Genomic DNA, 26,755 nt, shown 5'->3' with positions numbered 1-26,755 from the left:
CTGCACTGGTGATAAAACAGAGATCCTTATCTGGCTCGTACATTTCAGTTGGTTTCTTTGAAGATTCTTCTCTTTTTTTCTGTAAATCAAACCTGTGACATCACAATGCACGCATTACTAGGAGCTCCTCTGACTGAGCCCATGATTGGTTCCTCTGCCCCTTTATATTGATTGACAGATGCTATGGGGGGAGGAACAGGAACGGACAAACACGGTTACACACGTGAGGGGTTCGGACAGGCATCTTTGCTACAGCTGAGGTGGTGACGGCTGTACGACCCCGGCCATGTGCCACACTGTCCTGCCAGCCTCTCCACCCTGTTCAAACCAGAGGAATCAGTGCTTTTGCACAGAATTCACTAATCAGCCTTTGTCTCTGGATGTTTAGAAATCAATAAAACCAATTTTCAGAGATGCTCCAGATACTTCCCCGCCCCCTTCTGGATGGGAAAGTAAAGGACAACAGATATAAAATGGCTATCCTGAACCTTAGACCAGCGTTTCTCAAACCTCTCCTGGAGTACCCCCTGCCCTGCAGGTTTTAGATCTCTCCCTGCTCCAACACAGCTGATTCAAATGATCAGTTTGTTATTAAGCAGCTTCAGGAGTTCATAACGAGTGGATCATTTGAATCAGCTGTGTTGGAGCAGGGAGAGATCTAAAACCTGCAGGGCAGGGGGTACTCCAGGAGAGGTTTGAGAAACACTGCCTTAGACAATGTAGCTTTCGCAGCACACTATCTGACTGAATAGTGTCACCTGTCCACCCTCACAGTAAACTAAGGACATATTTAGAAAACACAGATTCTGACAACATAGCACAAAATTCCTCTGATCTGAACAAGATAACAAAATATAAAAAATAAAGTTAATTCAGCTAAAGTATACTACAGCTCCTGAGGTAAAGATAGTTGTTATTATTAAACCACTGCAGATTACTTGATTTGAGGTATGTAAAAAGAAAGAAAAAAAGATTTATACTAAAATGTAAATCAAAAGACAACAAATGGCAACAAAACACATGTAAAATTCAAAATAAAAATCTTCAAGTTCAGTTGTGAACACCTGCCGAAGGGGTTTGGCTGCACATGTTGGATGTGTTGTGTTTCTGTAAATTTCCTTGCATATGTGTGTGTTTATGAGTGTGAGAATGTGTTTGTGTGTCAGTTAAATCATGTGGGTTTGTGGACAGCCAAGGTCGACAGGAGTGATGAGGTACTTGCTGTGCAACAGTTTGTTTTCCATCAATCAAATCAATCAATTAATGAACTATATCCCTGTTGGGGCCCGGGGGTTTTGGAGAAGCCTTGGGACCGGGTGGCGGGATGGCTGGAGCTAGGGCGAGCCGCTGGTGGACAGCTCAGCAGAGCTGGGGCCCTTGGAGGATGAGGTGGGGGGGCTCGGGCTGTGGGCGGAGGAGAGGATCCCGAACCCTCCGCTAGGGCCAGCAGGGGGTACTGTGGCAGATGCTGCTGCTGCGGCTGCTGCTGCTGCTCCTGCAGACTTCTGGGCATACAACATTCCTGGAAAGGTAGAGAGACAGTGAGCTCAATACAGACATGCTGAAACTCAGAGATGAATGGCAAGAGATGAGAAAAGTTCCGAAACCTGTCTGCCTATGAGGATGTGAGCTGTGTCCAACTGCAAATACCAGTTTGAACAGTTAACTTGTTTTAGGTGGGCTTTAAATATTCTCAAAAGGGGGAATACAATGATAATTTTGCGCCCCTTGCAGCCAACGTAGCCCACACTCACCTGAGTAAAGTATGCCGTTGACCTCCACTGACACACTGATACTGGTGGCTCCGCTAGTGGAGATGGTCAGGGCCAAGTCCTGCTTGTCTTCTATAACGAGACAAAGGGACACATTAGAATACACGAAAAACACAACCAAAAAGAACAGCAGAAATTAACTATAGACAGAAAGTATTTTCTTCAACCTGTATTGGCATTGCCAAAAAGACAGCTGACAGGCTTATCATCGATTGCAGAAAGCAAAATCAAGTGACTGCAGACCTTGGCACTGATAACCAAACTTTTAGTTTCACTTTCAATCAAGTGGACAAAGACTGACATCTTGCCTCGCTGCACTGCACACATGTCATGCATTGGGGTGTTTTCTGCTTTCTTGGCCTTGTGATGTTTTGTGACTGTCAGCTTGGGTTTTGTAAAACTCGAGGTTCAGAGCTGTAGGGAAATGTGGTCTCTCTCACATATGTGCACACACACACACACACACACACGTACGCACACTTGGGGCGATGTGGACAGAGTTATGAGAACTGAGCATCACTTGACGTGTGTGGTTGGAGTTTGCTTTGTGACCATTTATGCAATGACATGCATATTTACTTAAATGAAAACCTTGCGCAGCATGACATGTTCAAAAATCCTGTGGATGAACCAAACGATCCCTTGTAATTATGCTGGTTGAGTTAGCTGTGTCAGCCTGTTTTACTAGCAAATGGCATTGTCTTGGTAATGTTGTCTTTTGTGGTGTAAGTAGTTACTTTGACCACTGAATACCAACAGTTGTGTCAAAAGATGCAGGCGGGGGGCTGCTATTACACTTATACTTCGAATATTGTGACAGAAAAAACAATACACAAAGCTGTGGGCGAAATTATATTAGCATCCTAACAATTCTGATGCAGCTGCAATCCATTCATGCACTCCTCAGTTGTGATGATTTATATGTGTAGGTAATAAATCCCCCCCGCTACTATAACCGGTGCTGTCCTGGACCACAGACACAGGTGAAAATGTAACATTACATTTACATTTATTCATTTGGCACACGGTTTTATCCAAAGCGACTTACAAGTGTACAACACAAGCAAAAAACCATAAGGAGTCAACAATATTAGAAGCACTGCATGACCAGGTTTGAATGGTTAGCTGACTGAGCTAAGGAGTGCGTTAAGCCATTAGATTACATTTTTTTAACAGTTTAGTAGGAAACAGTTTTGAGACATGGGAATTTCCTTTAGGGGGTAGCGTTTCAAGTGCTCAGGTGAGAGCGGAAGAGCTGTGTCTTCAGATGTTTCTTGAAGACAGAGAGGGACTCGGCAAAAATGTGTCACAAACAACTTAAGTGTGGGTACAAAAATGTAATTAACTCAAATCATCAAACACCCTTGACAAAGCTTGTGAACTGAAATGTTAATATTCCAATGTTGCACAACAGAAATTTGTGAAGTAGCACGTCGGAGTCGTTAGCTTTTCTGTGTTTTTTTGGGGAATATTTCTCCTTGCACCATGGAATAGATATTAATGGTGAATATTTAGCTGAACCTTAGTTGGGCAATACTTAGCTGAGCAAAATGTGGAAATATAATTCCTCCCTTCTATTAGGCAAGAAATAATAAATAATAAACATTGCCCTATGTGTTTAACTGCCTCCTACAGCCAGCATTCTTTCCACAGATGGCCAATGGCTGACTAGTGCCAACTCTACAAGTGTTAGACATGTGCTCCCAGAATAACCTCAAGTGCTAAAAACAAGCAGAGGTGACAGTCAACAAGGGTGACAGAAACCAGACAGCCATTTACCACTCAAAAAGCATCTGCCCCAGACCTGGTCATATTGTACAGCAAGAGAACCAGCCAAGAGAACTTTGCTCTAATGGGTCACTCATCCGTCAGCCGGTCTCTGTCTTTTACACTGAGTGAGATCCATAAAAGAGCAGGACACCAGATCCCTGAACATAACTACATTACGAGGATTACCAAACTTCAAAACCGTTGGCCTGGTTTTCTGTTTGTACTTTGGCAACCACCTAACAGTCTTTTTGTTTCTCTTGTTGCAGCATAACACGAAACTGAAATCAGCTTATCTGTGCACTGTCAGCTAAAATGTGTATTAACATGTGGTAACATCTGCTGGATGGATTAAATAAACCTAAATAAACGGGTATATGATGGACCCAGCTGCTCAAGCATGTCTGAGGATGTGAGGGGGAGAATGAACCAGCGTGGGGGGGGGGTACGAGCTGGAACAGGCGAGGGGACTGACCACGGGCAGCGCCGAGACGCAGGTTGGCGGGGACCTGGGACGCCATGGCCAGCAGGTTCTGCTGGAAGGCCTGCTGCATGAGGCGCTGCTGCTCCTCCGCCAGCCGCGCCATCTTCCTCTCGGGCCCGTCGGCCACGCCCGTCTCCAGCTTCTCCCGCAGCTGCTCCAGGGTGGCCGCCCGTGCCAAGCCCGCCACCTGCTGGTGGCCCAGCGCCAGGGCCATGGGCAGCCTGCTCGACAGCCTAGAGGGAGAACTCTCCTCTAGAGGGCGACAGAGAGAGAAAACAGGGCAGGGGAGGAAAGTCAGACACCCAGAACATACAGAATGCAAGTACTTGACATAACCTTTTGTCATACTACACTTAATTATGATTTAACTCATACACCATTCATACTCCTGTATGGCCCGTATAAGGTCTGGTTCTGGAGGATTACAGTTTCCACAGATCTTTGCTCCAGTCATGAACTTATCCACCCATTTCGACTACTGACTGCCTTGAATGAATCTAACTGGTGTCCCTCTACAGTTCTGAGAGCGCATGAGGTTTTTAGGTGAAAACTACTGCATTACAACCCCTCTAGAACTTGAGCAGACTAGCCCTGCATTACATGGACTATGCAGATTCCTGCTGTAGTTCCAGCTCATTACAGTAGAGGGCACTCTGAGACAACTAACACTGCAGCGCTCTCTTCAGAAAGACTCAGATTGAGTGAAAGAAATTCATCAAGTAATGAGCAAGATTGGATACTGGTCAGAGACGTAAATGGAATTTGGTAGCGAGCTTTCAGACAAATTCTAAGGTGACTGTGGAGCTCATCCAGGTTGGGAAACTCTGAAGAATACAAGAGAACTTGCTTGCTCGCAATGCTTGTCCTTTCCAAGTTCAAATGAACAGATGTGAAGAGTCATGTTTAGTAGCAACTAGTGTGCTCTGTTCTCTGTTTTGACAGACATTTGAGTATCTTGTGATTTTACCATTTTGGAACAGTCCTCCAAAAGCAGTCTCATTACATACACTAAGACACACACAGATATTGTGATAATGTTTTAGATGTGGGAACACTGCAAGCATAAAGACATTTTTTGATGTATTTTACACTACAGTACTGGTAGGCAGGCCTGGTCCCAGAGTGCTGTAGATGTGCCTGGTCTTTGCTCCATCTGAACCCTTAATTGGGTAAGTGGATCAATTACCAGGCTACATTAACGCAGGTGACCACATGCTCAGCCTGCTTGCTGCTGAACCTTTAAAGAGACAGGGAGCGGAAATGCAACACTGAAACAGTGAAGCCCGAATCTCGTGCCCACCTGCGGCTTTCTTCAGGGAGGGCCCGGGCGAGGCCTGGAGCCCGTTGTGGGCGACGGCCGCCGCGCCCGCCAGCGAGGGCAGGTGCATCTTGGGCGGGGAGAGGATGTGGGGCGCGGCGCTGGGCGAGGGAGAGAAGCGGAACAGGCTGGTGCTGTAGCTGGGGCGGCGGCCCTCGCGCCGGTTGCTGTCGATGGCGGCCTGCAGCTCGCCGGGGGAGCTCAGCCCCATGCGCTCGCACTCGTACGGGTACAGGTACTTCATGTACCTGCGGGGGGAGACGCGGGGACAGGGCACGCACAGTCACTGTCACCGTCACCGCTAGGGTGTGCCAAAAAACAGTTACTAAGAAAAAGTATATATGCTCGTTTATATTCCTTTCCTTTGCCTTTTGTATCAGTGGAGCTCGCCTACAGACAACCGTGTAGCATGTTACATTTAAAGAGACAAATACTCATTAGATTAAGAGGAACTGCTCAATACTGCCTAGTAACCATTAAAGTGCCCTAAAAAGGTGAGTTCTGCTTTAACCCTGACATCCTGAGCAGACAGCACTGCAGACTGCAGAAATAAGACCACATGCCTTAATGGACAGATACAATATTCTTACCTCAAACCCTGCATTTCAGATACAAATTTACAGATTTACAACAACAATAAACTACAAAAATGGCTTCTCAGGAGTGTGGTGGAACAGGCAGAGGGAGGAACAGGAGGAGAAGAGGGGTGAGTGACGGGACGGGTGCGGGGCCTTACTGCGTGCGCAGCGTGAAGGCGGCGCTGGTGATGGAGGTGGGCAGGTTGAGGCCCTTGGTGATCTCCCTCCAGATCTTCTTGTTGATGACCTCCACCAGCCCCCCCTTCTCCGTCACCAGCTTGTAGAGCATGTACAGGTCCAGCACCTGCTTGGCCATGATGGGGATCCTGTTCACCGGGGTTCCTGCAGGGATAGAAACAAGGCATCAGGGGTAAGAACCTTCATGTTAAATACAGCAGGGTGTTAAAGGGCTGCAGGAGAGGCAAGAGGGGCAAATGGGGCTCGGGCCAAAGTCCCACAAGTCTCAACGCCGGCACGGTGACATGGAGGTTAGGGACCTGGGGGTGTCACCTGAAACCACGTGCTTGATGGGAACGCTGCCACCGTTTCCCTGAGGTGCTTACTGGTAGCAAATTTGGCAGATATCCAGCCAGATAACAGCGCTAATTAAATAATGCTAAAGAAATAATGTGATGTAATGCAGAGGCTTTGGATTGGATGTACTTTGACCTGGGCTTAAAAAAAAAAAAGGCTTTGAGAGCGAGAGCTAGCCACCACCACACCAGACTGCCTCCCTGTTGAGTTTGATACAGATGCATTAATCTTGTCAACAGCTTATCTAAAGTAAAGCGGGTGGAAGGTGAGGGGGGGGGGGTAAAGTTGGAGAATTAAAAGTGCTGTGTGCGACTCTCCAAAGGAGGCAGCGTGCTGGGATTGTGCTGGGATCCTAATCCACGAAGCCGCAGGAGGGGGATGGGGGGGGGGGGGTTGGTGCACGTGGATAGACCTGTATAATGAAGCTCATTTAGGGGGATTGGGCACAGTAAATCCACACCACGCTGCTGTTACTGAGGCTGTGCCGATGTGTGTGTGTGTTTGTGTGTGTGTACGGGCGTATGGAAGGGGGGCGCGGTCAGCTTTGTGTGCGGTAATGCCAGCCAATCCCTCATCCCCACCAGGCTGCTCCAAACCTGGAACAAAACCAATTAATGCCTTTTTTCAAATAGCTCGGTGCTCGGGCTGAGATTACCCCTGATTTTATGGCTTAATTTAGCGACGCCCAAATGCCCTGCTGCCTTTAATTATGCCGCTGGTCTTGGCTCGGGCCTCAAGAGTGTGCGCGTGTCTGAGCGTGGCCGAACGGGGGGTGGGCCGAGCCTGACAGCAGAGAGGAGGAGCCGTGGTGGGGTGGGGGGCAGTAGAGTAAGGGTCTGATGACAGGAAAGAAATTCTATATGGCGCACTCACAATATGGGGGATGGATTTCACCTGCGCACACGCGCACACACACACGCACACACGCGCGCGCACGCACACACACACACACAACCTGACAGCCTGCTGTCAGTCATCCAGCCAAATAACAGCTATAATCAAGGTTCACAGCAAACACCCCTCCTCATAGTCGGCAGCTCTGGTCAGTGCACACAAACCAAAGAAAAACTTTCCAACCCCAGGCTCCCCCGAAATCAACAGGATTCACTCATCTTAAACACAATTAAGCTCCGGGGGGCACATTCTGCTATTCCCTGAACCCACGTTAAAACATCCAACACGGTCAGAATATTCCCAACTTGTAACCAAAGCTTACCTCCCTCCTTCTCAACTGTTCTCTACACTATTCAAAGCTGACAGACTACTGGGTGAGGAAGCAGTCCCAAGAAGAGGGTAAAGAAAAAAAACTTGCCCTGGACAAGAGAGAAAAGATGTTGCACAATCTAAATAGTATCTGATGAAGTAACAAACAGAAAAAGAAAAAAAACATTCTCAGCTGTGTCGCAGTGTGATAGGTGTGTGTTGATTGGGGGACAGTTCTGTAAACACTTCAGTTTTCCAAGTGCTTGAGGTAGCTGGTTTCGATTCTCCCGCAGGGCCTGGCTTTAAATTCAGTTTGCCATGTTTGCCAACATGGTTTATGACAATGCCGTTACTGCAATCAACAGTCGGCCGCTTACGTGGCTAGTACGACAGTTTGGCTAACAGACCAGAGCTGACTAATATTCCACGCTAACAGCATCCAGAAAAGTCATATTTGTCCTCTTAAAAGGGGCGGCGTTCAGGCGTGTTCCATTAGTGCTGCAAGCGCGCCGCTAACAGGCACGACAAACCCTGTTAACCCAGTAACCGAGGTGGATTTACCCCCAAAAGCCTCCAGAGCGGGCATTGAGGCCCAGGAATGCCTATTGAAAGGCCTGCCCTGGAAACAACAGTTATTTAATGCAGTATTGGACATCAATCGTACATCAAACAATTAGCGCAACTCCGGGGGTCGGAGGTCAGTCAGAGGTTATTGATGTATGAATTAAAGTGCAGGTCAGCAGGAAGCATAGCGCGGCGATGTTTTCATAAAGTAGTACTCGTCCCCCTGGACAAAGGGGGCGAAACAGATGATGCACAAAAGAAAGGATCGGCAATGGCGGACCTTACGTTTTAGTTTTAATTCAGTAACCGGGGGGGATGTGGGGGGGGGAGACCATGAAGCTTGCAGTCATTGGCACACGCTAACCAATGGCCTGTATCAGTCAGTGATAAAAACAACTAACTGCAACAGCATTTTGATGGAGGAGGAACAATTAAAAATCATCTAGCCAAAAGTCTAAAGATTTTTAAAATGTGTACAGCAAGCACATCAAAACAAGTACAGCACATAAAACTCTAAAAAAGAGGGAACAAATGTATTTTCTGAGATGACTTTTACAGAAAAAAATATGATGATTCAACACCGCAGATGATAGTAATCTGTTAATCCGTTATTTCTCCACTTATGCAATATCTCCATTGATGAAATTTATGGCATATTCTTTTAAAGCAATGTCATGTAAACATCAGAGCTCTGTAAAATCTGTGGGAATGGCATTTTTCTAAAATGAGGAAGAACCCTAATGGTGAGAATTAGCAGTCACACATTCCTTAAAGATAAAGGTTATCTCTAATTCCGCTATTGAGGCCTGATTATTTTTGCATCATCGTCGCTTTGCTCTTCTGACCTTTCCACGAGCGTGGAACTTATCGAGGCATACTGGAAGCCCCGGCTGTGGAACAGTAAAGGTCGCTGTGTTATAAAACATTGGCTGTGACAGAACCGCTCTGTATTTATTCTGCAGGACCCTGCTGGTGAGGTATTGGATCGCACAGGGCATAAGTGAGCAGCTATTGGCTGGCACTCGCAGGAGATCAGCATGTGTAACACTGAAATGGTTTGTAATTGGCCACAAGCTTCCTCTCCCATCATCCCTAGCCCTTGACTGATTTTCCCTGTGGGACAGAGCCATCAGGAACAGAGTGATTAATGGCACGCTGGGGTCAAAGGTCACTGTTGTGGGAAATGGTGGTGGAGAGGCCCTCCGAACCACTCCCCCAACAGTAACTGCAGCTTAAGCACAGGACGCACACGGGCTGCATGTTCGGACGCACTCTGGCCGGAGAGGAGGTACAAGAAAACGGGGAGTGGGGGCAGAAGTCAGCCACCTCTCATCTCACTAGGGAAAACCATACAGTAGTGCACTAATGGCAACTGACCTCAAACTCAGCTGCAGAACAGAGAAGCTTACATTTAATGGCTTCACAAAATAAAGCAAACAGAAAAAAAATCATCCTTACTTTTTAGAAACCGAATAAAAGAGGATGAAAAACGTTGATGAGGGCTAATAATGGCATTGTTTTAACCCCACCAAGAGCTGCCCCCTCCCCCAAACCTTTCCTCTCTGTAAAAACAAGGTCATTACATCTGACCCCTGACCTATTTTTAGAGTAAAACAGCTGCCGACATTAAAGGGTTCTATAATAAATCAATGGGCCAGCCCTGACGCCACTGTGGTAAATCAAATATGGCTGATTTCACATTACTGGCATTCTTTAAATAATTAAGGGCCAGAGAGTGACAGCCTTCCTGAAGACGGGAGATTGAGGGGAGGACGCAGGAAATTAATTTTTTTTTTTTGTTGCAGGCGTGCCTGCAGAACCCTCTTTCTGCTGCGGCTTCGCGGTTTCTTCTCTTCTGTGTCCTCCATGAAAGAGGTGAAAAGAAAGGAAAAAAGGAAGGCAGGAGAAAGGAGAAAAGGTGACACAGGAGGGAAGAGGAGAAGAGAAAATGAGAAAAGGGGGAAGAGCCACTTGAGAAAAAATGCAAAACACTCTGAAAACGACATCTCGCCGGAATGTCACAGAGCTGGATAGGAGAAAGGCAAGAGGCCCCCACAAAACACCCTGTAAAAGCCCCCCCCCCCCTTGATGATGCAGCTCTAAATAATGCCTGAGCTTACAGTGTAAATATAGCTGGACTGAATCGACGACAAAAATCAGCGGGCTTGACACGCCTTTCTCTCCTCGACAGAGCAGCAATTTATAAAGGGGGGGATCCGGGGGAGGGCACGAGGGAGTGTACAGCCAGCTGGGAGACTGCTGCGCGATTACAGCCGTAAGAGTCATGTCAGCCAACACAAACGACCCAGCCTCGCACTTGTGTCTGAGTCCTTTCAGCGTCTGGCCAACCCCGGCCCCCCCCTCGCTGCCCCCCCTCCCCCTGCCTCACTCCTCACCCCTCGAACTCAACCCCAAACACCACGCTCCGGCTCTGCCCTGGCCTCGGAGGCAGGCTGCGGGTAAGAGAGACAGACTGCCCGTCCGGCGTGTTTATTCTTCCCATGGCTGTGGCCCGTTCGCTTTACACGTCCGTGTGCGCGCGGCGCGCATTGTCGAGAGCCGGGCCTTGCCAGGCTGCGTTTGTTTTATTTTTAATGCCGTGGCAGGGACGTAAAAGGTAAGGCGCGATGAAGGTGTGGAATTCGCTATCTTTAGTCTGGGGCTCACTCACATGACCGCTTCTCCTTTCATATCAAGTGGTAACGAGGGTGTATACACGCTCGATTTAGCCTGTGTGAGACCGCGGCAGTCGCCAAGAGACAGTTAGACGCTGCAGTTGCTGATCTGACAGTTAAATTCTCCTTAGAGCATAAGGGTGTGCCCTACGAGTCCCTCATCAAAGACAAACTTGGCCTCTCCAATGGGCTCTGTGGGATCTTGTACATGTAGTGGAATTGAACAGGAAAAGCATACTCTTCTGATGTCAGTGTGTCCGCCAATGAGCTTGGTGTGCTGCCACGGCTGCTTGCGTGTTTTTTTGTTTTTTCCTGCTGGGTCGCCCGGTCTTCTTCCTCATCTCTAGCTCTGTGTGGGACAGACAGTCTCCAACACGAAACCACCACCCCCAACCCTCAAACGTAACCCAGCCTGTTTGCCGAAACTGTCCCGACCACTTCCAGATTCCGTCAGAAAATCGTGGCCTCCCACCATGTCAGGAACGGTAAGAAAAAACAGAACAAAACCCTACATTCTTTGCAAGACCGCACAATGTAAACAGCCAGATGCAAGAGACGCGGCGGCCACAGAAACGCGACTCCATTCTCTCAGATCATAAAGATGGGTCACCCCAAGGAGGGGGGGGGGGGTGAAAAGGGTGGACTGTGTGTAAATTGAGACAGCCACTCTGACAGAAACCTGACACTCGTTTGTACCTGAAGGCTGCGTAGGCCTCGCCTAACATGACAAATCAAAAGCAATAGGAAGCCATCACGAGGGAGGGTGTGGGTGAATGGCTTCCAACGGAGTGAAAGACCAACATCCCCGTCTTGCTAAAGCGAGATGCTTTGACGTGACCGGAGACAATGGACCCCGTCCGAATTCGCCTGCAGTTGACGTTCAACTTTATTCCATGCACGCTTTCTAGCTAACGCACTTGTTATTTAACAAATCACACAGAAGTTACACATAGCCTTGTGCCCCAAGATGTGGGTCATCTCTGCCATCATCCCACTCGCCCGCTGCCCTAAAAACCACTCCCCTGATGACACCCGTACCGGGTGAAAGGACGAGCGCATTCTCCCCGCTAGTGACGCGTATGTCCAGCGGGGAGGGGGGAAGTCATTCGTTTACAGGAAGAGATGCCCACTGAAATCAAAGCCACACACACACACAGGGCCGAGCACATGACACCTTGGGCAGTTGCCGTTGCTCCAAATCTTCCCCACAAGAGGGTTAAGGCTAGATTTAGATTATGATGCAAAGCTACTTAAGGGAAGACTACAATTAACTGCATTGATGGAGATTATGAAGACGTTGCCTTCGTTTACGCTCTGTGTATAAAAACAAACTGGCTAAGTCCAGAAACAGGTATGGACTCTCAAGCGTGGAAAAAAGCCTAAGGCGCAGATATCTAATGCATTCTCTTCAAAACATTCCCTTGTCTTTTAAATGCAATCAAACACACAATCAATTAAATGTTAAGTAATTACTCAACTATTCTTTATAAACAACTGAATAGAATGCCACACTTTGCATAGGGACTGCTGAAAAACCTGATAACCTTCTGCCATTACATACCCCAAGAATGTGCATTCCCACAAACAGCTATTACCACAACCAACACATTTCAAAGGTCTACTTCAGCTATTTTGGGTAAACACAAAACTGCATCACCGTTTGACTGTAATTCAGCTGTTTATCACACTACTACTTTGACTGAAGGCAAATTTACGTACAAATTCAAATTCAACGCAGAAAAAACAAAGGCGCTTCAAAAGGAGGTCACCAGCTCTGACTCAAATGCATTCATTTCCCAACATACAGGATCTGAGTCAAGGCTCGATAGCTAAATAAGCAACCCCAATAATTCCACCCATGCTTTCAGTCTTTCTCATTGCCTCCCTCCAGTGTATACCACAGCAAGGAGGAGCAAGAATGGAAATTTCTCACAGGGTAAACAGAGGGCCTCTCTGCTGGCCACGATTTAGGTGCATTTGTTGACGGTGCCTTGGGGGGCACTTCCCCCCTGGGCCCCACCCCTGCTGCTTTATGACACTGCGAGCAGTTGGGATCAATATGCATGCAGATTGACAGATAAAGCCACTGGCTCACAAGCGCCATTTCTAGCTCTGCGAGGGTAATCAATATGACCACGTCAGCAGCTGTGTGGGACAGAAGCCCTGGGGTGGGACCGTAACCACCACCCCCCCCCCCCCCGGGGGTGTGAGGGCAGGGGCTTTGGAAGAGAGGGGGGCAGAGATGGAAGCGTCTCAACCTGCAACACCCGTGACACACCTCGCCAGCTCAACATGATCTGACAGTCTGCTGTGAGTCAGAATTTACTGTGATTGCCTGATATAGGGTGGGGGTGGGGAGAGCGGGTAGAGAAAGGTTTTAATGAGAGATAGTATCAAGGGAGGAGTAAGGAGCCAACTTGAGCCTCATTGGCCATGAAAGATCAGTCAATTACATAAATTATGCATATCACTGAAACTGTGCTATATATCCTCATATGTACACCGCACTCCAATGTGGAGCTCTGCTACGCTTGTGAGCACGGTCCCATTCTGCAGTCGATGCCACAAAACACCCCTCCTTTGGGTAGAATAAATTATTTTACTAAACTCAGAAACCTCTGGCTGTGGTAACAAGTCTCCAGTTGAGCTGGAGACAAACAACGGAGCGAACATATCAAGCCTCTCGTCCCACTTATTTATAGGCTCTGTGATTAAGTTCCTCCCAGCTCTGAAGCTTAGGAGAAGCAAATCCCTACACAGTATGGCTGTAATTACAGCAGAACAGATAACCCAGTGATCACAAACCAAGTCCACTTGCAGCTCGCTTGCGGGAAACAGAGGAAGCGGGGGAGACCAACCTGCATTTGAAGTACATGAGTTTCATAGTAGTCTCATAAGAGACTACTTTCTCCCCACCAAAACACTGGAAATTTTTGCAGACCTGTCAAATATGGAGAGAGGCTGAAACTGAGGAGTTTCACTACAGGACCTTTCACATACAGACAGAGAATACCAACAGAACGGTGGCTCCTCTACCGCCATTAAACTCTGTGGCATATGTGAATGCTAAACCAGTTGAAAACAGATGGGAATGCGGACAGTAACTACAGTCAAAACAGCCAAAAATGAAAGCCAGCAGTACCAAATAAGCCTATGTTTTGTTGTGTGTCTACATCCGTCTGCAGCCGCTGTAAGCGACTGCACCCTCCCCACTGGTCAGCAGGTCTCTTCAGAAACCTCAGCTTGTGTCTCCCATTGTCTCAGGCTGAACCACTTTTGCTACCGGACTAAAACACCACCAGGCCTCGACCATCTCTTCAGCTGATGATCCTGTACAACTCCCTCCCAGACCACGCAGAACCCTGGGTTAAGCGCTGATGACAGCCTCGGTTTCCGCTGCGTGCCAGGCGCTCCCCACGCTGCAGTTTATGGCCTTTCCTGAGTGGCCAGCATGCATCCCCTGCGCCTCCTCTCCCGGTCCCCTGTCTGTCCGTCCTCTGCAAGGCTCCACCAGCGTGCCAAAGGCCTGCTCGTTCTAAGCCTGGGCCCTGGTGATGCAATGATCCACTCGCTGCCTTCTGTCCCCTTCTGGGTGCATGTGCATTCAGACTGCATCTGGGCTCAGTACAGAAACACTCTGCCTGCTGTTTCACTAGCACTATGAGCCAACTTACTATGTTCATTTAGCACTGTCAGACATGTTGCTAGAGGTTGTATTAGTTATAGCACTTGCACGTTTTTGTAAAAGGTGACAGCAGTGCTGCGTAGTGGTAAGGAGAAGGACTCATAAACAAAGGGTTGCCAGTTCAATTCCCTGCTGGTGCATTGCCTTTGTACCCTTGGGCAAGGTACTTCACCCACAATTGCCTCAGGAAATATCCAGCTGTACAGATGGATACAAATATAACCTACTGTAATTACGTTTCTCTGCATAAGAGATGTATTACTCTGGTTGCAACTTTGGAAATCGCTCCATTCTGCACTGTATTTTTCTTAGGTACAGTCAGTTGCTACAGGTGATTAAGCAGGTATGTCTGCCAAATAAATGAACCAAATTGTAAAAATACATTTAAAAACAGTGATAATTACAAATACAGAATCGGCAGGCTCTGGCTCCCGTCCAGCGGGCTCAGCAGTGCTGGATGCTGCCGCTCGGAGCAGGCCCTGCCTGTCTGCCTCAGCCCTTCCCCGTGATGGATGGCCTGCTTCCAGCGGGAAATGAAAGACTGAGGCCTTGTTTCCGCGCAAACGAGACCGTCGCCTCCCTCCGCTCCCCCGTCTCTTGCCCTCCCTCTCTCCGGCTCACCCTTGTCTTGTCTTTCCATCCCTGTGGCCTGGCGCCCCCCCCCCCCCCCCCTTCCAGACACGCGGCGGTCTCCCTCCACGTCGGCTGCCCGCCACTCTCCCTATATCAAAGGGCTAGGCTCCGAGTTTTAGGGGATCATTAATCATCCACTGCAGGACAGGAGGCCCCTTAATCCAACCCCGCCCCCGCTGCCGCTCCCCCCCCACCCCCTCAACCCCAACACTCCTCCCCTCGGCCCCTATCCCCTGCAGTGTTATCAGGTTTCAGTGGCTGCCACTGTAGCACAATAAACAGAGGGGGGAAAGAGAAAGGGAGGAAGACGCAGCGAAGACGCGGGCAAGTGTTGCTTTTTCCTGCAGGTTCCTCCACCGCGGCGCGAGTTTTTCCGAAATTCCACTCCCGGACTCCCGGAGTCCTCCTGTAGAGCCAGGGCGCCCCCCTCAGCGGCGCGAACGGCAGGCCGCCGCCGTCTGGGGAGGTAGCCCAGATTGTTTTGACAGCGCAGGAAGGCCAACAGAAACTGCGGAACTCAAGCCAAAGGCAAACATGGATGACTCGTTTTACATTTACCGTAAACAAAGATGAGCGCAAGGCACCAAGACGCCAAGATGAACAAGCGCACAAACCTACACCCTGATGTCAGATCAACAGCATGGTTTAAAGGCACAGGGCACTTCACGCAATTAGTTCCGGTTTAAAGAAGAAGTACAGCTGTTTAAATGTATCACAGAATGTGAAAAAAAAGTAGAACTATAAAACTATCAATCGCCCTGAACGAACACTGTAATGTAATGTAATGCAAACAACACCCCCCCCACCCACTCCCCACCCAAGAGTGCATCCATTTGAATGGGCTAATTGGTGTGAACGGAGCCCTCGGTCTCAGTGCTGCTCTAATGTTCTAAAGACTTCCTCACATTCCCTGCTGGGCTGCCCTAGGTCCCCTGGGGTATCCACTGTTCCCACGCCTCTGCCAACATGGCCACTTCCCCTCCGGCTTTCCCCGCAGGCAAGAAAAACACCAAACTGCCTGGCAATGGTGAAAAAAAGAGCACAAATGCCACAAAAGAGGCAAAAAAATCCCTTATGATAATTCATATGAAGAGGTCACAGTCAACACCCGGTTCAGGATGTGGTTGGCTTTCTGCTGTGGGGCTGATTGGCTTTTTTCTCCCCCTCCCTTATGGTCGGGTCCAGATTAGAGCGCGGGCTCCGTCAGACCGGCCAGATTACGGCCTCTCTTCTCTCTTTACACAGCCGGGCCGATCACCCCGGCCTTAACCTCCCCGCCAATCCTCCTGATGAAGGAAGCCTCTTACCGAGGAACGAGAATATGTGCCAAGATTTCCTAAAACACTCTCTCAGATTTCAGTGGAGCTAGCCATAATGTAATAAAATATGTAATAAAAATAATGATAATAACCACTTAAATGAGTCTGGCGTCCTATACGCTGCAGCTATATTGCCACATGAAGCTGAGCGCATGTGTTCCCCACGTGAAATTGACAGACTTAACCTCAACATCTTGCGAGCCCCCCCCAACCCCCCCTACTTGACACGTTTTAACCCCCCCCCTTCAATCTTACAGCTGAAGCCTCACGCACCCAATATGTCTATCACAGGCAAGGCCATCAATCATTTCCACTGGACAGCACTGACAGCTGTTTTTATCCTGAGTAATAAAGTGGCCACAGTCTTACTTGAAGCCCCCCCCCCCCCCTTCTTCATCACAGGGATGAGAATGATGGGGGGAAGGGTCTGGCCAAGGCAAACGGTCTCCCATCTGCCTAATTGAAACCTTTTTGGGGGGGGTGGGGGGGGGGGGGGTTGATGGCTCTATCCAATGAGGCCATTTACAGATCTGCTTTTCTGCTATTGTCCGCTGCCCCCCCTCACTCAGCGCACGGACCGTGGATCGGTGGGAATGTGAGTTTTAGGATCCAACCACGGGAGCATAAATCACAGTCATCTTTATCCTGCGTTCCGGTGACGACCGATAAATTAAAACTACTCGTGTGCAGTTTCACACCGAGATCAGCCTGACGGCCGGAAAGGCTGCCTCTCTCCTGAAAAGCATTAATCTGACCCCCTCTCACAGCACCGCTCTGCTTCAGACAGCTGGCGAAATTCCTCAAAGATGAACACACGCTCCCCGTTGGTGAGCGCACGAGGTGGGAAGGGGGCTCCTGCTGTTTCGGGCCATGGGGGTGGGGTGGGGAGATGGGGGGTTTGGGGGGCCAGAGGATTAGCGCGCCTTGAGTTTCAGCGCTGTGCAGTTCTTCACTTTAATGCTCTCAATCGATCTTTTTTTTTTTTAAGCTCCCAAAGAGGTAAACATGACATGCGAAACAGCGTAGCAAGCACGGACTGTAACACATTTATCCGTCAGCATCTACAACCCTGTCCCGCTGGGTGGGGGGCATGACCGATGATCCTTTACAAACACAAATAGAAGAAAGCAGACTAAATTATTTACGTAAACAAGGATTTACAGACATAATCATGGCCCCGTAGAGAAGTGCTGCAGATGGCGGTTGATAAATCTTTAAAATGGCAGCACAGCGATACTGTCCTCCATCTGATGCTAATGATTTATTATAAACAGAACGGCGGGACCGGCAGCCTCGCGCACTGTCTGGGCTGCAGCTGCAGCTAGCAGTGGGCTTCTGACAGCCCAGTGGAAAGACTGCCAAGCAATTTGCCGTGATTAAGGCCCCAGATTACGGGACGGAGGCGGTCAGCCAAGAGGCGTTTATTTCTGGAGGTGGGGCAGGGGTTAGGAAACCGCGCCTTTGACGCAGGCCAGTGAGAGGCCACGTTTACGGCCAGAGCGCTGCCAGGTAGGTCAGGCTGGCTGCCACGTCGGTACAGAGCAACACTGAGCCGAGGGGATTAACCTCCGCTTGCTTTCTGGTGGTTAACTTTCTGGTGGTTAAAGGAGAAGAAAAACCTCAGCATTTGAGAAATTAGTTTCGAGATATTTGCGTCAGACATAACTCCTGCGTGGATGTGAATAATAATCCCTTGTTTATTCCATCAGTGCATGAGAAAACATTAATAACTTGTTTATTGCCCGATTACATGGCTGTTTTTGGATTGGGAACAAATCCCTCTTTGCTCATCAGTCCTTACCATCAGTACAGTAAAACACAATGTGGTTTTTGCGGATTTTACAAAAAGTAGCTATTTTACAAAAAGCAGAGGAAGTATCCCACACAGACTGCGACAGTCTCCCTATACTCGCATCTTCTCCACCATGGTACCCTCTTGGTACCATGAACACACTGACATAGCTAAACGCTTCCTGATTGGCTCCCCCTTTCAGCAGAAACAAACAACTGGAGCTAGTTACGCTGCCTGAAGGCGACAGGCTGATAAAAGCAAATTGTGAAGAAGTCTGCCGACGCCAAAACACAGACTGGTTCTTCACCTGCAGGGGTCAGTCTGCCACTCCTCCCCCGGGCGCAATGGTGATGGAGAGACTCCCAGACACTGACGGGGGACTCGTGACAATTCCACTCTGTTTCAAAGTGCAATCCATCACCCCGATGCGGTCACTAGCTGCTCGCAGGAAGCAGAGCCGTCAGCGTCAGCGCTAACAGCAGCGGTCTAGACACCAGTCTGCACAAGCCTCCGCATTCTTCTAGGTGGTCTTGCGTATCTTTCAGCTGACGAACTCGACTTCAACCTGCTCCAATCAGACAGTGGATGCTTTGAAATAAATTAACTGGACCACGCGCTGGATGTCTGGGGCAAGGGGTTCATGTTTTGGAAATACAATGGAAAAGCACTAGGGTTTTCTGGATTCTTGCTCAGGTTTCTTGGCTGTTATTTCTGGTGTATCACTGTTATGGCCCCTACTGTAAAAGCAGCTCACGGTTCTCTTCTTAAATCTGCACTTCCACCGATATGAACACTGGTTATGGAACAGTGCTGTTTTTGGGGAAATATCATTCATTACAATGCCATTCTCTGTTCCTGTCCTCCTGATTTTCAATGTTTCTAGTAGTAGTGCAATAAAAAAAGGGATACCCTTTCGACACAAGGCTCTTCAGGGCAGACCAAAAACGTTCTGAATCATTCCACGTCCAGATATCAGCTTGTAGCATGCTTCCTGTTGACCTGCTTTTTGCCAATGGAAGGCAAGCTGAGAGAGGCTGGCCCCTGCCCAGGCCACAGGACAGCTGGAGGTAGCGTAAATTTGACCAGAAACCACAGCTGCGCTGAGGTACAGCCGGTTCCAGCCTGGTGTACACACCCTGTGATTTGCTTGCAAAAGAATGGGTCTCAAATTGCTTTGGATAAACCTGACAATTCTGGAGGTTTCCCACATTTGACTGACGGAACTTTCCTTCAGGCACCAGAAGGTAGACTTGAGGACCCCCATCTCTGGGCAAAGGGAAATTAATTTCTTAATGGTTAATTTATTTATGAGGGACAGTGCACAATTAAAAACACACACAACACTTTAAGTTGCACAAGTCTTAAATAAAAGTCAGTTGGGTAACGGTGTAAAGCTACACATGGTTTGCTCATTAGCAACATCGATAGGCGTTTGAGAGACAGACCTCAACAGGCAGGGAAAGAGGCTTCTTGATAATAACACAAGCTGAGATCCCAACTCAAGCTCTGTCAGGAACTGCTCCCACTGAGCTCTTCAACCATCTTGGCAAAGAGGCAACAGTTGTACTAAACAAACTGCAAATCAAACCAAGTACAAAACTACTGCTGATGCCCGTCCTTTACAAAGCCCACAGAATAGCCATTCCTGGAAGTGCTTTCAGTGAAAACCTTCACAGAGGTCACCAGCACTGTGAAACACAAGTATCCTTTGGTTTACCAAGGCTGACCAAGGTTGACCTGGTTATCAGTGTGATTTAAAGGATGGTCGAAGTGTAGCTAAAACAGAGACAACCGAGGGAAGCGTAACGACAACAAAAAGAAAGAACCCCTATGGATTTTCAACAGTAGCATGAATATTGAAACACTGCACCCTGCTCTTGCGGGGTGGACTGTACGCGAGTTTTGCCGTGTCACCGGGAAGCCCCGTTGTGGTGCACGGCAGTGTGAGTGAACGGGCTGCTGACTGATCCGCTTGTAAACCGCGGCAGCGGTGGGAATTGGCAGGCGAGCAGGGGGGCTGGCAGAGAGCCAGGTTTTTCGCTGGCGGTTTTTCAGCACCCAGATTAGCTGGTGAGCGCCGGGGGTCAGAGGGAGTCAGATCTAGGCTTTGACGAGCCGCGCTTCCGAAGCGGGACGATTATGTCGCCCCATCACCGCTGCACCCAGGGCTTACTCGCTCGGAATCGGCGCGGTCGGGCTGGGCAAGGAAGGGTCACAACACAACAACGAGCAGCAGGGTTTCCATACACCTTACAGCAGTCTGCCAGGGACACCAAACCATTTTCACACTCAAACCTCAGGCATTAACTCTGTTCACATCCACTACAAACCATCTCCTCAAAGGAGCTTCACTGGATACATGCACATTAGCAGCAACCTAAGAGCAATTAGCAGCAACAATGACCACAATGAGCACACAAGTGTGATTTCAGGACTAAAACACCTATTGTGAATGGCTTAAGCAGAGGGCTATTTATTTTTCAGGAACTGGAATTTGAATTCTTTAATGCTGCACAAATTCTAAGAAAAAGGCGTTTGGATCAGACTATTTCAGGGAGTAAAAGGTGACAAAGACAGACAGTAAAAAAAGAGAGGGGAGAAGAGAGCTGTAGTCGCACCTCTTTTCTGCATGTAGGTGAAGAGGTCATCAAGGAACTCCTTCCGGTTTGGGTCACTGTCCAGCTCATACAGCTGTTGGGGAGAGGGGGAAAAAGAAAACCTCAACCTCACTCTTTGGTTTTCTTACTACCAGCAGGTCATTTTCTCTTCTTCTCTTCTGAACATTTACCATATATTTCAATCCAGCAGTGTCAGCTTTGTTAAGATGCAGTTCTTTACTGGGTAAGCGTGTAATAGGAGTGCGTGCGTGTGCACATGAAGAAAATGTCTGTGTGAGTGTGTGGGTGCAGGAGAGATGGAGAAAAGGAAAGTAGAGAGAGAGAGAGGAGGAGAGGGAGTTAGTGACAGAGAGAGGGAGAGAGGGAGAGCACATGTGTGAGAGGTACACGGGAGTGCAGGCACAAATCACTCGTGCAATTTGCAGAATGACATTAAGGAGGATTTAATGTCGATATATCTGCGTGAAGAATGTGGGCATAAGAAACCGTATCTCCAGTAATGCTGAGAAAAATCCAAGCATGTGATGTCATTCGCACTGCTAATCAATTAGGTAATCTCCATTCCGATCTTTCATAGCACTTCTGACCCCAACATTACCCCCTGCCACAACGCCAATACAGCCAGTGTAATATGGCAATATAACCATTGTTCCCGCAGCATGTTTGTGTGTTGAGGTCATATGCAAACCGTGGGCAGTGAAACACAGTAGCCCAGCAGATGTGCGCTCAGGCGGCTTACCTTGGCGAAGTCTCTGGATGCCTCTCCTCTGCCTCTACCCCCGTCTGCTTCGTCTGCCCAGGAGGAACCACCATTCTGTGCAGAAAGCAGGGAGAGACCCAGGGACAGTGAGTCAGGGTTGGGGAGAGCAAACGCACAGACAGAGTATTCAGGGCACCATGCTAATGAAATTCCTCTGGTCACAGTATACGCCACCTCCCCACCCCCTGGCCCTGTCACCCCGTTCCTTAAGTCTAACCCAGCTGTATGGTGTCTCCAAACCAAAGCTCATACGCAACAACCGTTTTTTTTTTTTTCCCCTCCCCATTTTCTCCCCAACTTGGAACGGCCAATTCCCCTAATTCTGGAATGCCCAATGTGTCATCATCGATGTTAGATCCCATTGTACAACCCCCGCTGCCAATCCGGGAGAGCGTGGACAAGCACGTGCCCTCTTCCTCCGAGACACGGGATGTCAGCCGCTGCTCCTTTCGCACTGCGGTCCACAAGTTAAGCTAGCACAGAGATGAGTCGGAGGAAGACATTTTGGATGCAGCTTTGGCACGTGGACCACAGGCGCCTGATCGACCAATAGGGGTCACTGTTGCTAATGGGACTGAAGCCCCTGCTGACGTACCCACCCCTATCCCCAGTGGAACGAAGCCAACGTGCTCCGCCTGTGAGCTCCCAGTCACTGTCGGCTAGTGACACGGCTGGGTTCGAACCTGGGCCGTAGCGTTCAGTCTACACTCAAAACAAGTGCTTTTACCGACTGAGCCACTCGGGAGCCCCAACAACCGTTTTAAGAGTGGCGTGACTACGGCATTGTGGTTCTGCCCCAGAATTATATTTGGGGGGGGGGGGGGGGGTGTCAGTTGCTTGGTTGGCAATTCTGCTAGACAGATTCCTATCCTGGTAGGGTAAAAAACTGCTAAGTGACCAGACAATCACACCATTTTGGGCGATGTCACAAAGGATAAAGATGCATAGCGATGGCAGGGGCAGGACTGGAGACAGCCCTGACCAGAAAGGAATGTGAGTTTTTTAACACAGCAAAAGTCACACTGATTGTGTAGAAGGTGTGATAGGCAGCAAAGTTCAGGTTGAATGGCTGTGAACAGATACTGGACGGTCAACGGTTCCACAGTACTGAGCCTTTGGAAATTAAGAGTGTATAACGTATGGACCGGACATAAATTTCTACTGCAGTCAACACCTATCAGTGCATCAACGATGAAAACAAAATTCGTTCTGAAAGAGCAGTTACAGCAAAAACAGATGAGCCCATTTCATGTGAAATGTGATTGGTTGGGTGGCGAAAAAAAACCCGGGCAGCCAGGGCACCTCCGGAGAACTCCTCTGTTTGGGGCAAAGGTTGCAGAGCCCCCTTATGAAAATGACATTTAACTATTTCATACCAATTAGGCACCATTTCTACATGGCCCCTCCGCCCATTAAAAAATCACACTATAGCTGTGTGGAGAATTTTGACAGTGGATGATTTGATTACATATACCCCAATGACATTCAGTACTTAATTCCATTACAGTATGACAGAAGCTATGGGCATGCATTCAAACTAATCCGTAATATTGACTTTCAATTGAAATAACGCTGTTGTAGATCTCAACAAGTAAGAAGACTGGGCTAAAAACTGGGCTCATTTAGACGGAAGAGTTTAAAGTGCTTTAATTTTTTGAGGTCCCGCTCCTCTCCATGTGTGTAATTATTCCCAGCTCTCTCCTGGGCAGGGTCAGGGAACGTGCCCCCATACTCTGTTTACAGAAAACACAGGACAGCTGCCCCAAGCTGAGCGGTGTGTCCAAACACCAGGCGGGGGGTGGCGAGAAGTAGAGAGGGGCGGTGTGTGCATGCGGGTGGAACGGTCTGCTGTGGGCCATCCTGTGTGTGTGTTTGACTGAATAATAATAATAAAAAAAGAAGACATGGCACCTACCACACTGCTTGTGTATCTGTATGTGTGTGTGTGTTCATGTCATCTGAGCTCTAGGTTGTCCCCCCTCGTCTGAGATGGGTTTTTTCTGGGGTCCAGTTCCCCTGCAGAGCCCTCCTTGAAGCCAGCCTTTGATAAACCTCTCCTCTTGCTCCTGACACTATACCTGACTCTGCTCATTAGTCTTGGCTGAGTCAGTGGCAGAGGAAGTGTGAACAGACACCAGTGACTTGAATGTCATCCATTTTCATGTCTATTTTCCATGTGTCATTTCCAACAAATCCAGTCTATTTTCATAACCTCCTAGAATCAAATCAGATCTTAATGTACACAGCTAAACACAAAAAATGTTGATCCAGTGAATACTGTACTGTTTTTCATCACATTATTGTGAGTGACTGCGGTTATGATACAGTGATAGATAAAGTAATCAATCTCTCCATTAGTTAATTAACTGTTCCCACATACTGTCACTGAACGGGAGCAGAGCCGCAGTCTCTGGGTGGTATAAAGACTGCACCGTACTGCAGATGAATGTAATGCTTATCGAGATCAGGCTGTGAGAGCGTGGCTTATTTTGGCGGGGTGTGAATGCTCTGTCGAGGGACAGAGTGCTGTGACGGTTGGGTCAAAGGGTGGCCGATGGCACAGGGGACAAAGTACCGTGTGAGGCAACGGCGCCTCGCGCGACCGCCACCCCACCGACTGGGGCGAGGCCTCTCCCTTCAGGATTGCCGGAGCTCCCCCGGCTCGCGGTCATCCTGGAACTGGTGCTCTCGCTTCGTTTTTTGGCACCCATGACCCCCAGGGACGGGGATGTGTAGCGAATCCGAATGCGACCGCGAGCACTCGCATGCAGGCGCTCTCTGCTACCCGCAGGCGGGCGTGTGCACACCTGCGGAGGCGACCCGGTTAGGCAAAGAATGTCAAAACAATTTTGTTTCCCGTACAGCCGGCCTCCCCCCCACCACCCCGGAGAAAGCTCTACCCCCCACACAGGCCGTCTAACGATAAACACTACTGCTGGTTTTACTGCTGTGGAACCCTGCTCTCCCCACTGCCCCACTGACTAATGCTGTTAGCAGGTTTATTGGCCAGGCCATGGGAGAGGTAATCACATTATGGCCATACTTGACTGATTGGTGGAGAGCCAAATAAGGGATAAGAAGGGGAAAAAAAAATCAGGTGATCATCTGAGTTAGCAGGTTATCAAGAGGGGGGTGGTGGGGGGGGAAGCTTCTCTGTCCCATAAAAATAGACTCTGTCATGAAGGAGTCAGACTTGGATCGCTGTCCGTCAGCCATAAACAGAGTCAAGGACTGAGTAACTGACATCTCTTGTGGCCTAGCTGATAGGGAAACTACTATCAGTGTGGCTAGCACCTTAAACGGGAACTAACACCCTGTCACAATGGCAGTTTGTCTGTGATGAGGAACGTCTTGGCTCTCTCTCCTGGGAATCCAGGCTGTATGTCTATAGCTTCACAGGGGTGCCACATGATTTGTCTACAAATGATACAAGACTGATAAAACTGTAGAATTATCATATTCATGGGAGATCATAATACCGCTTTATACTGCTGTATGAGTATTTATATATCTAATACACAAACCGAATTTCAAAAATCCTTTAAAAATAGTTGAGGCATGATGATGATTGAATAATGCTCTGCTGTGCACGCTTGTGTGTGTGTGTGTGTGTGTGTGTGTGTGTGTGTGTGTGTGTGTGTGGCGGGGGGGGGGGGGGGGGGTTTCAGGCGGCAGAGTGACTGAGAGCACAATTGATAGTGCAGGATGTTGACAGAAATTCTCTAAACTGATAAGCAGGTCTTATTAGATTGAGCTAATGCCTGGTTTGAAATGGAGTGTTTATATTGTGAAACCATACACGTGAATTGTGTAGATGTTTTAAGAATGGCTGCAGGGGGCATTTGGAGGGCAGGGGGTGCAGCGCGAGTGCATGAAAGAGGCCTTGAGGTAAGCCTTGAGGTCGACTGCGCGTCTTTCGCTCACGGATCTGAGACGAAGCGTGTTCACACGCCTAAACTGCGGGAGGGCGGAGCCTGCTGCAAGCTGACGCTGGAGTCAGAAGGTGGAGTTCTGCAGAGGCGCACCGAGGCATAGGCGGCCGTTCAGCGCATTTCCTCTTCATATGCTTACGTTCGCATGTATTGAGATGCATTCTGCTCAGTCTCTCTTATTTGGAGATCCACTCGCCTTGCATTCCAAGTTGCTATTTGAAAGGCAACCAAAATATACACCGACCTTGTCTAATGGTTTCACGTGTTGAAAAAGGGTGATAGCGCTGTCATTTTTCAGCTTCTTTTTTAGCATTCAAATGACAAACATCCTTCTGCCCTGCCTAACTTCATGGACGCTTGGTCACATGTTCAGATGAATCCTTTCATTGTAGCACTGGCACCCTGCGGTCATGATGCTAGGCTAAATTATTGCTGGCTACGCTAAATTATAGTGTTTCCATGAGGTCTAGATTCTTTTGGGTAAGATTAAGAATGTTACATGCAAATAGTGGGACTGTATGGTAGAGTGAATATAATTTGCTAGCTGGATTTATTTTTTACTGGCTGGCTAACCAACAGTTGTTAGCGAAATAACAGGATGCGCTTTGGTTTAATAAAACTAGCCTGATTTTGCAGATGCAGACTGCCTGGCTCTAGTACACATGTCCGCCACTTCAGCAGAGAGCAAGGTCCACCGCACTTCCATGGGGGCTGATAGAGGCCTGGATATCAAACCTAGAGCTTCCTGCTAGAGGTCCTTCCCCAGAGGCCAGCGAGGAATTGAACTGTGGTCCAATCAATAGCCCTGGATCTGCAAACATGAACACCCCACCCCCGCCCTCATCCCCCCACTCCCCTTCTTCCCAACCCCTTTCGGACACAATCTACCAGCGTGTGTCAATACTCATCTTCATCTTCCGGCGTTCGCTGCCCCAGTCATGTCAGCTCTGGGGAAGGGGGGCCGCTTTTAAGGCCGACAGTGAGACCTGTCCCTTCTGAGGGAGACCCAAAGTTTGGAGGGAACTTGTTGCAGCTCGAGGAAACTAGACCCAAATGATACGACCATGCCCGTGGTCCGACAAAGACAGCCACTCCCTGTATCAAAACACTCAAAAACAGTT

At 48.7% G+C, this 26,755-nt stretch overlaps 1 protein-coding gene across 1 annotated transcript in view; it reads right to left on the bottom strand.

Moving 5' to 3' along the window:
* Positions 1-1,334: 1,334 nt before the first annotated feature.
* Positions 1,335-26,755, bottom strand: part of si:dkey-205h23.1 (AT-rich interactive domain-containing protein 3B) — a 40,428-nt gene continuing 15,007 nt past the window's right edge. Inside the window, exons 3-9 of the mRNA XM_036544511.1 lie at positions 21,682-21,756; positions 20,943-21,015; positions 6,078-6,261; positions 5,299-5,589; positions 4,015-4,256; positions 1,755-1,844; positions 1,335-1,522 (exon numbers count right to left, since the gene is read on the bottom strand). Of these exons, the coding sequence (XP_036400404.1) occupies positions 1,335-1,522; positions 1,755-1,844; positions 4,015-4,256; positions 5,299-5,589; positions 6,078-6,261; positions 20,943-21,015; positions 21,682-21,756 (1,143 nt within the window). The remainder of the gene's footprint in view (positions 1,523-1,754; positions 1,845-4,014; positions 4,257-5,298; positions 5,590-6,077; positions 6,262-20,942; positions 21,016-21,681; positions 21,757-26,755) is intronic.

Source organism: Megalops cyprinoides, chromosome 13 (assembly GCF_013368585.1).
Source record: "Megalops cyprinoides isolate fMegCyp1 chromosome 13, fMegCyp1.pri, whole genome shotgun sequence".
NCBI lineage: Eukaryota > Metazoa > Chordata > Actinopteri > Elopiformes > Megalopidae > Megalops > Megalops cyprinoides.
Note: the sequence above shows the minus strand (reverse complement) of the source record. Positions and strands in the feature narration are given on the sequence as shown.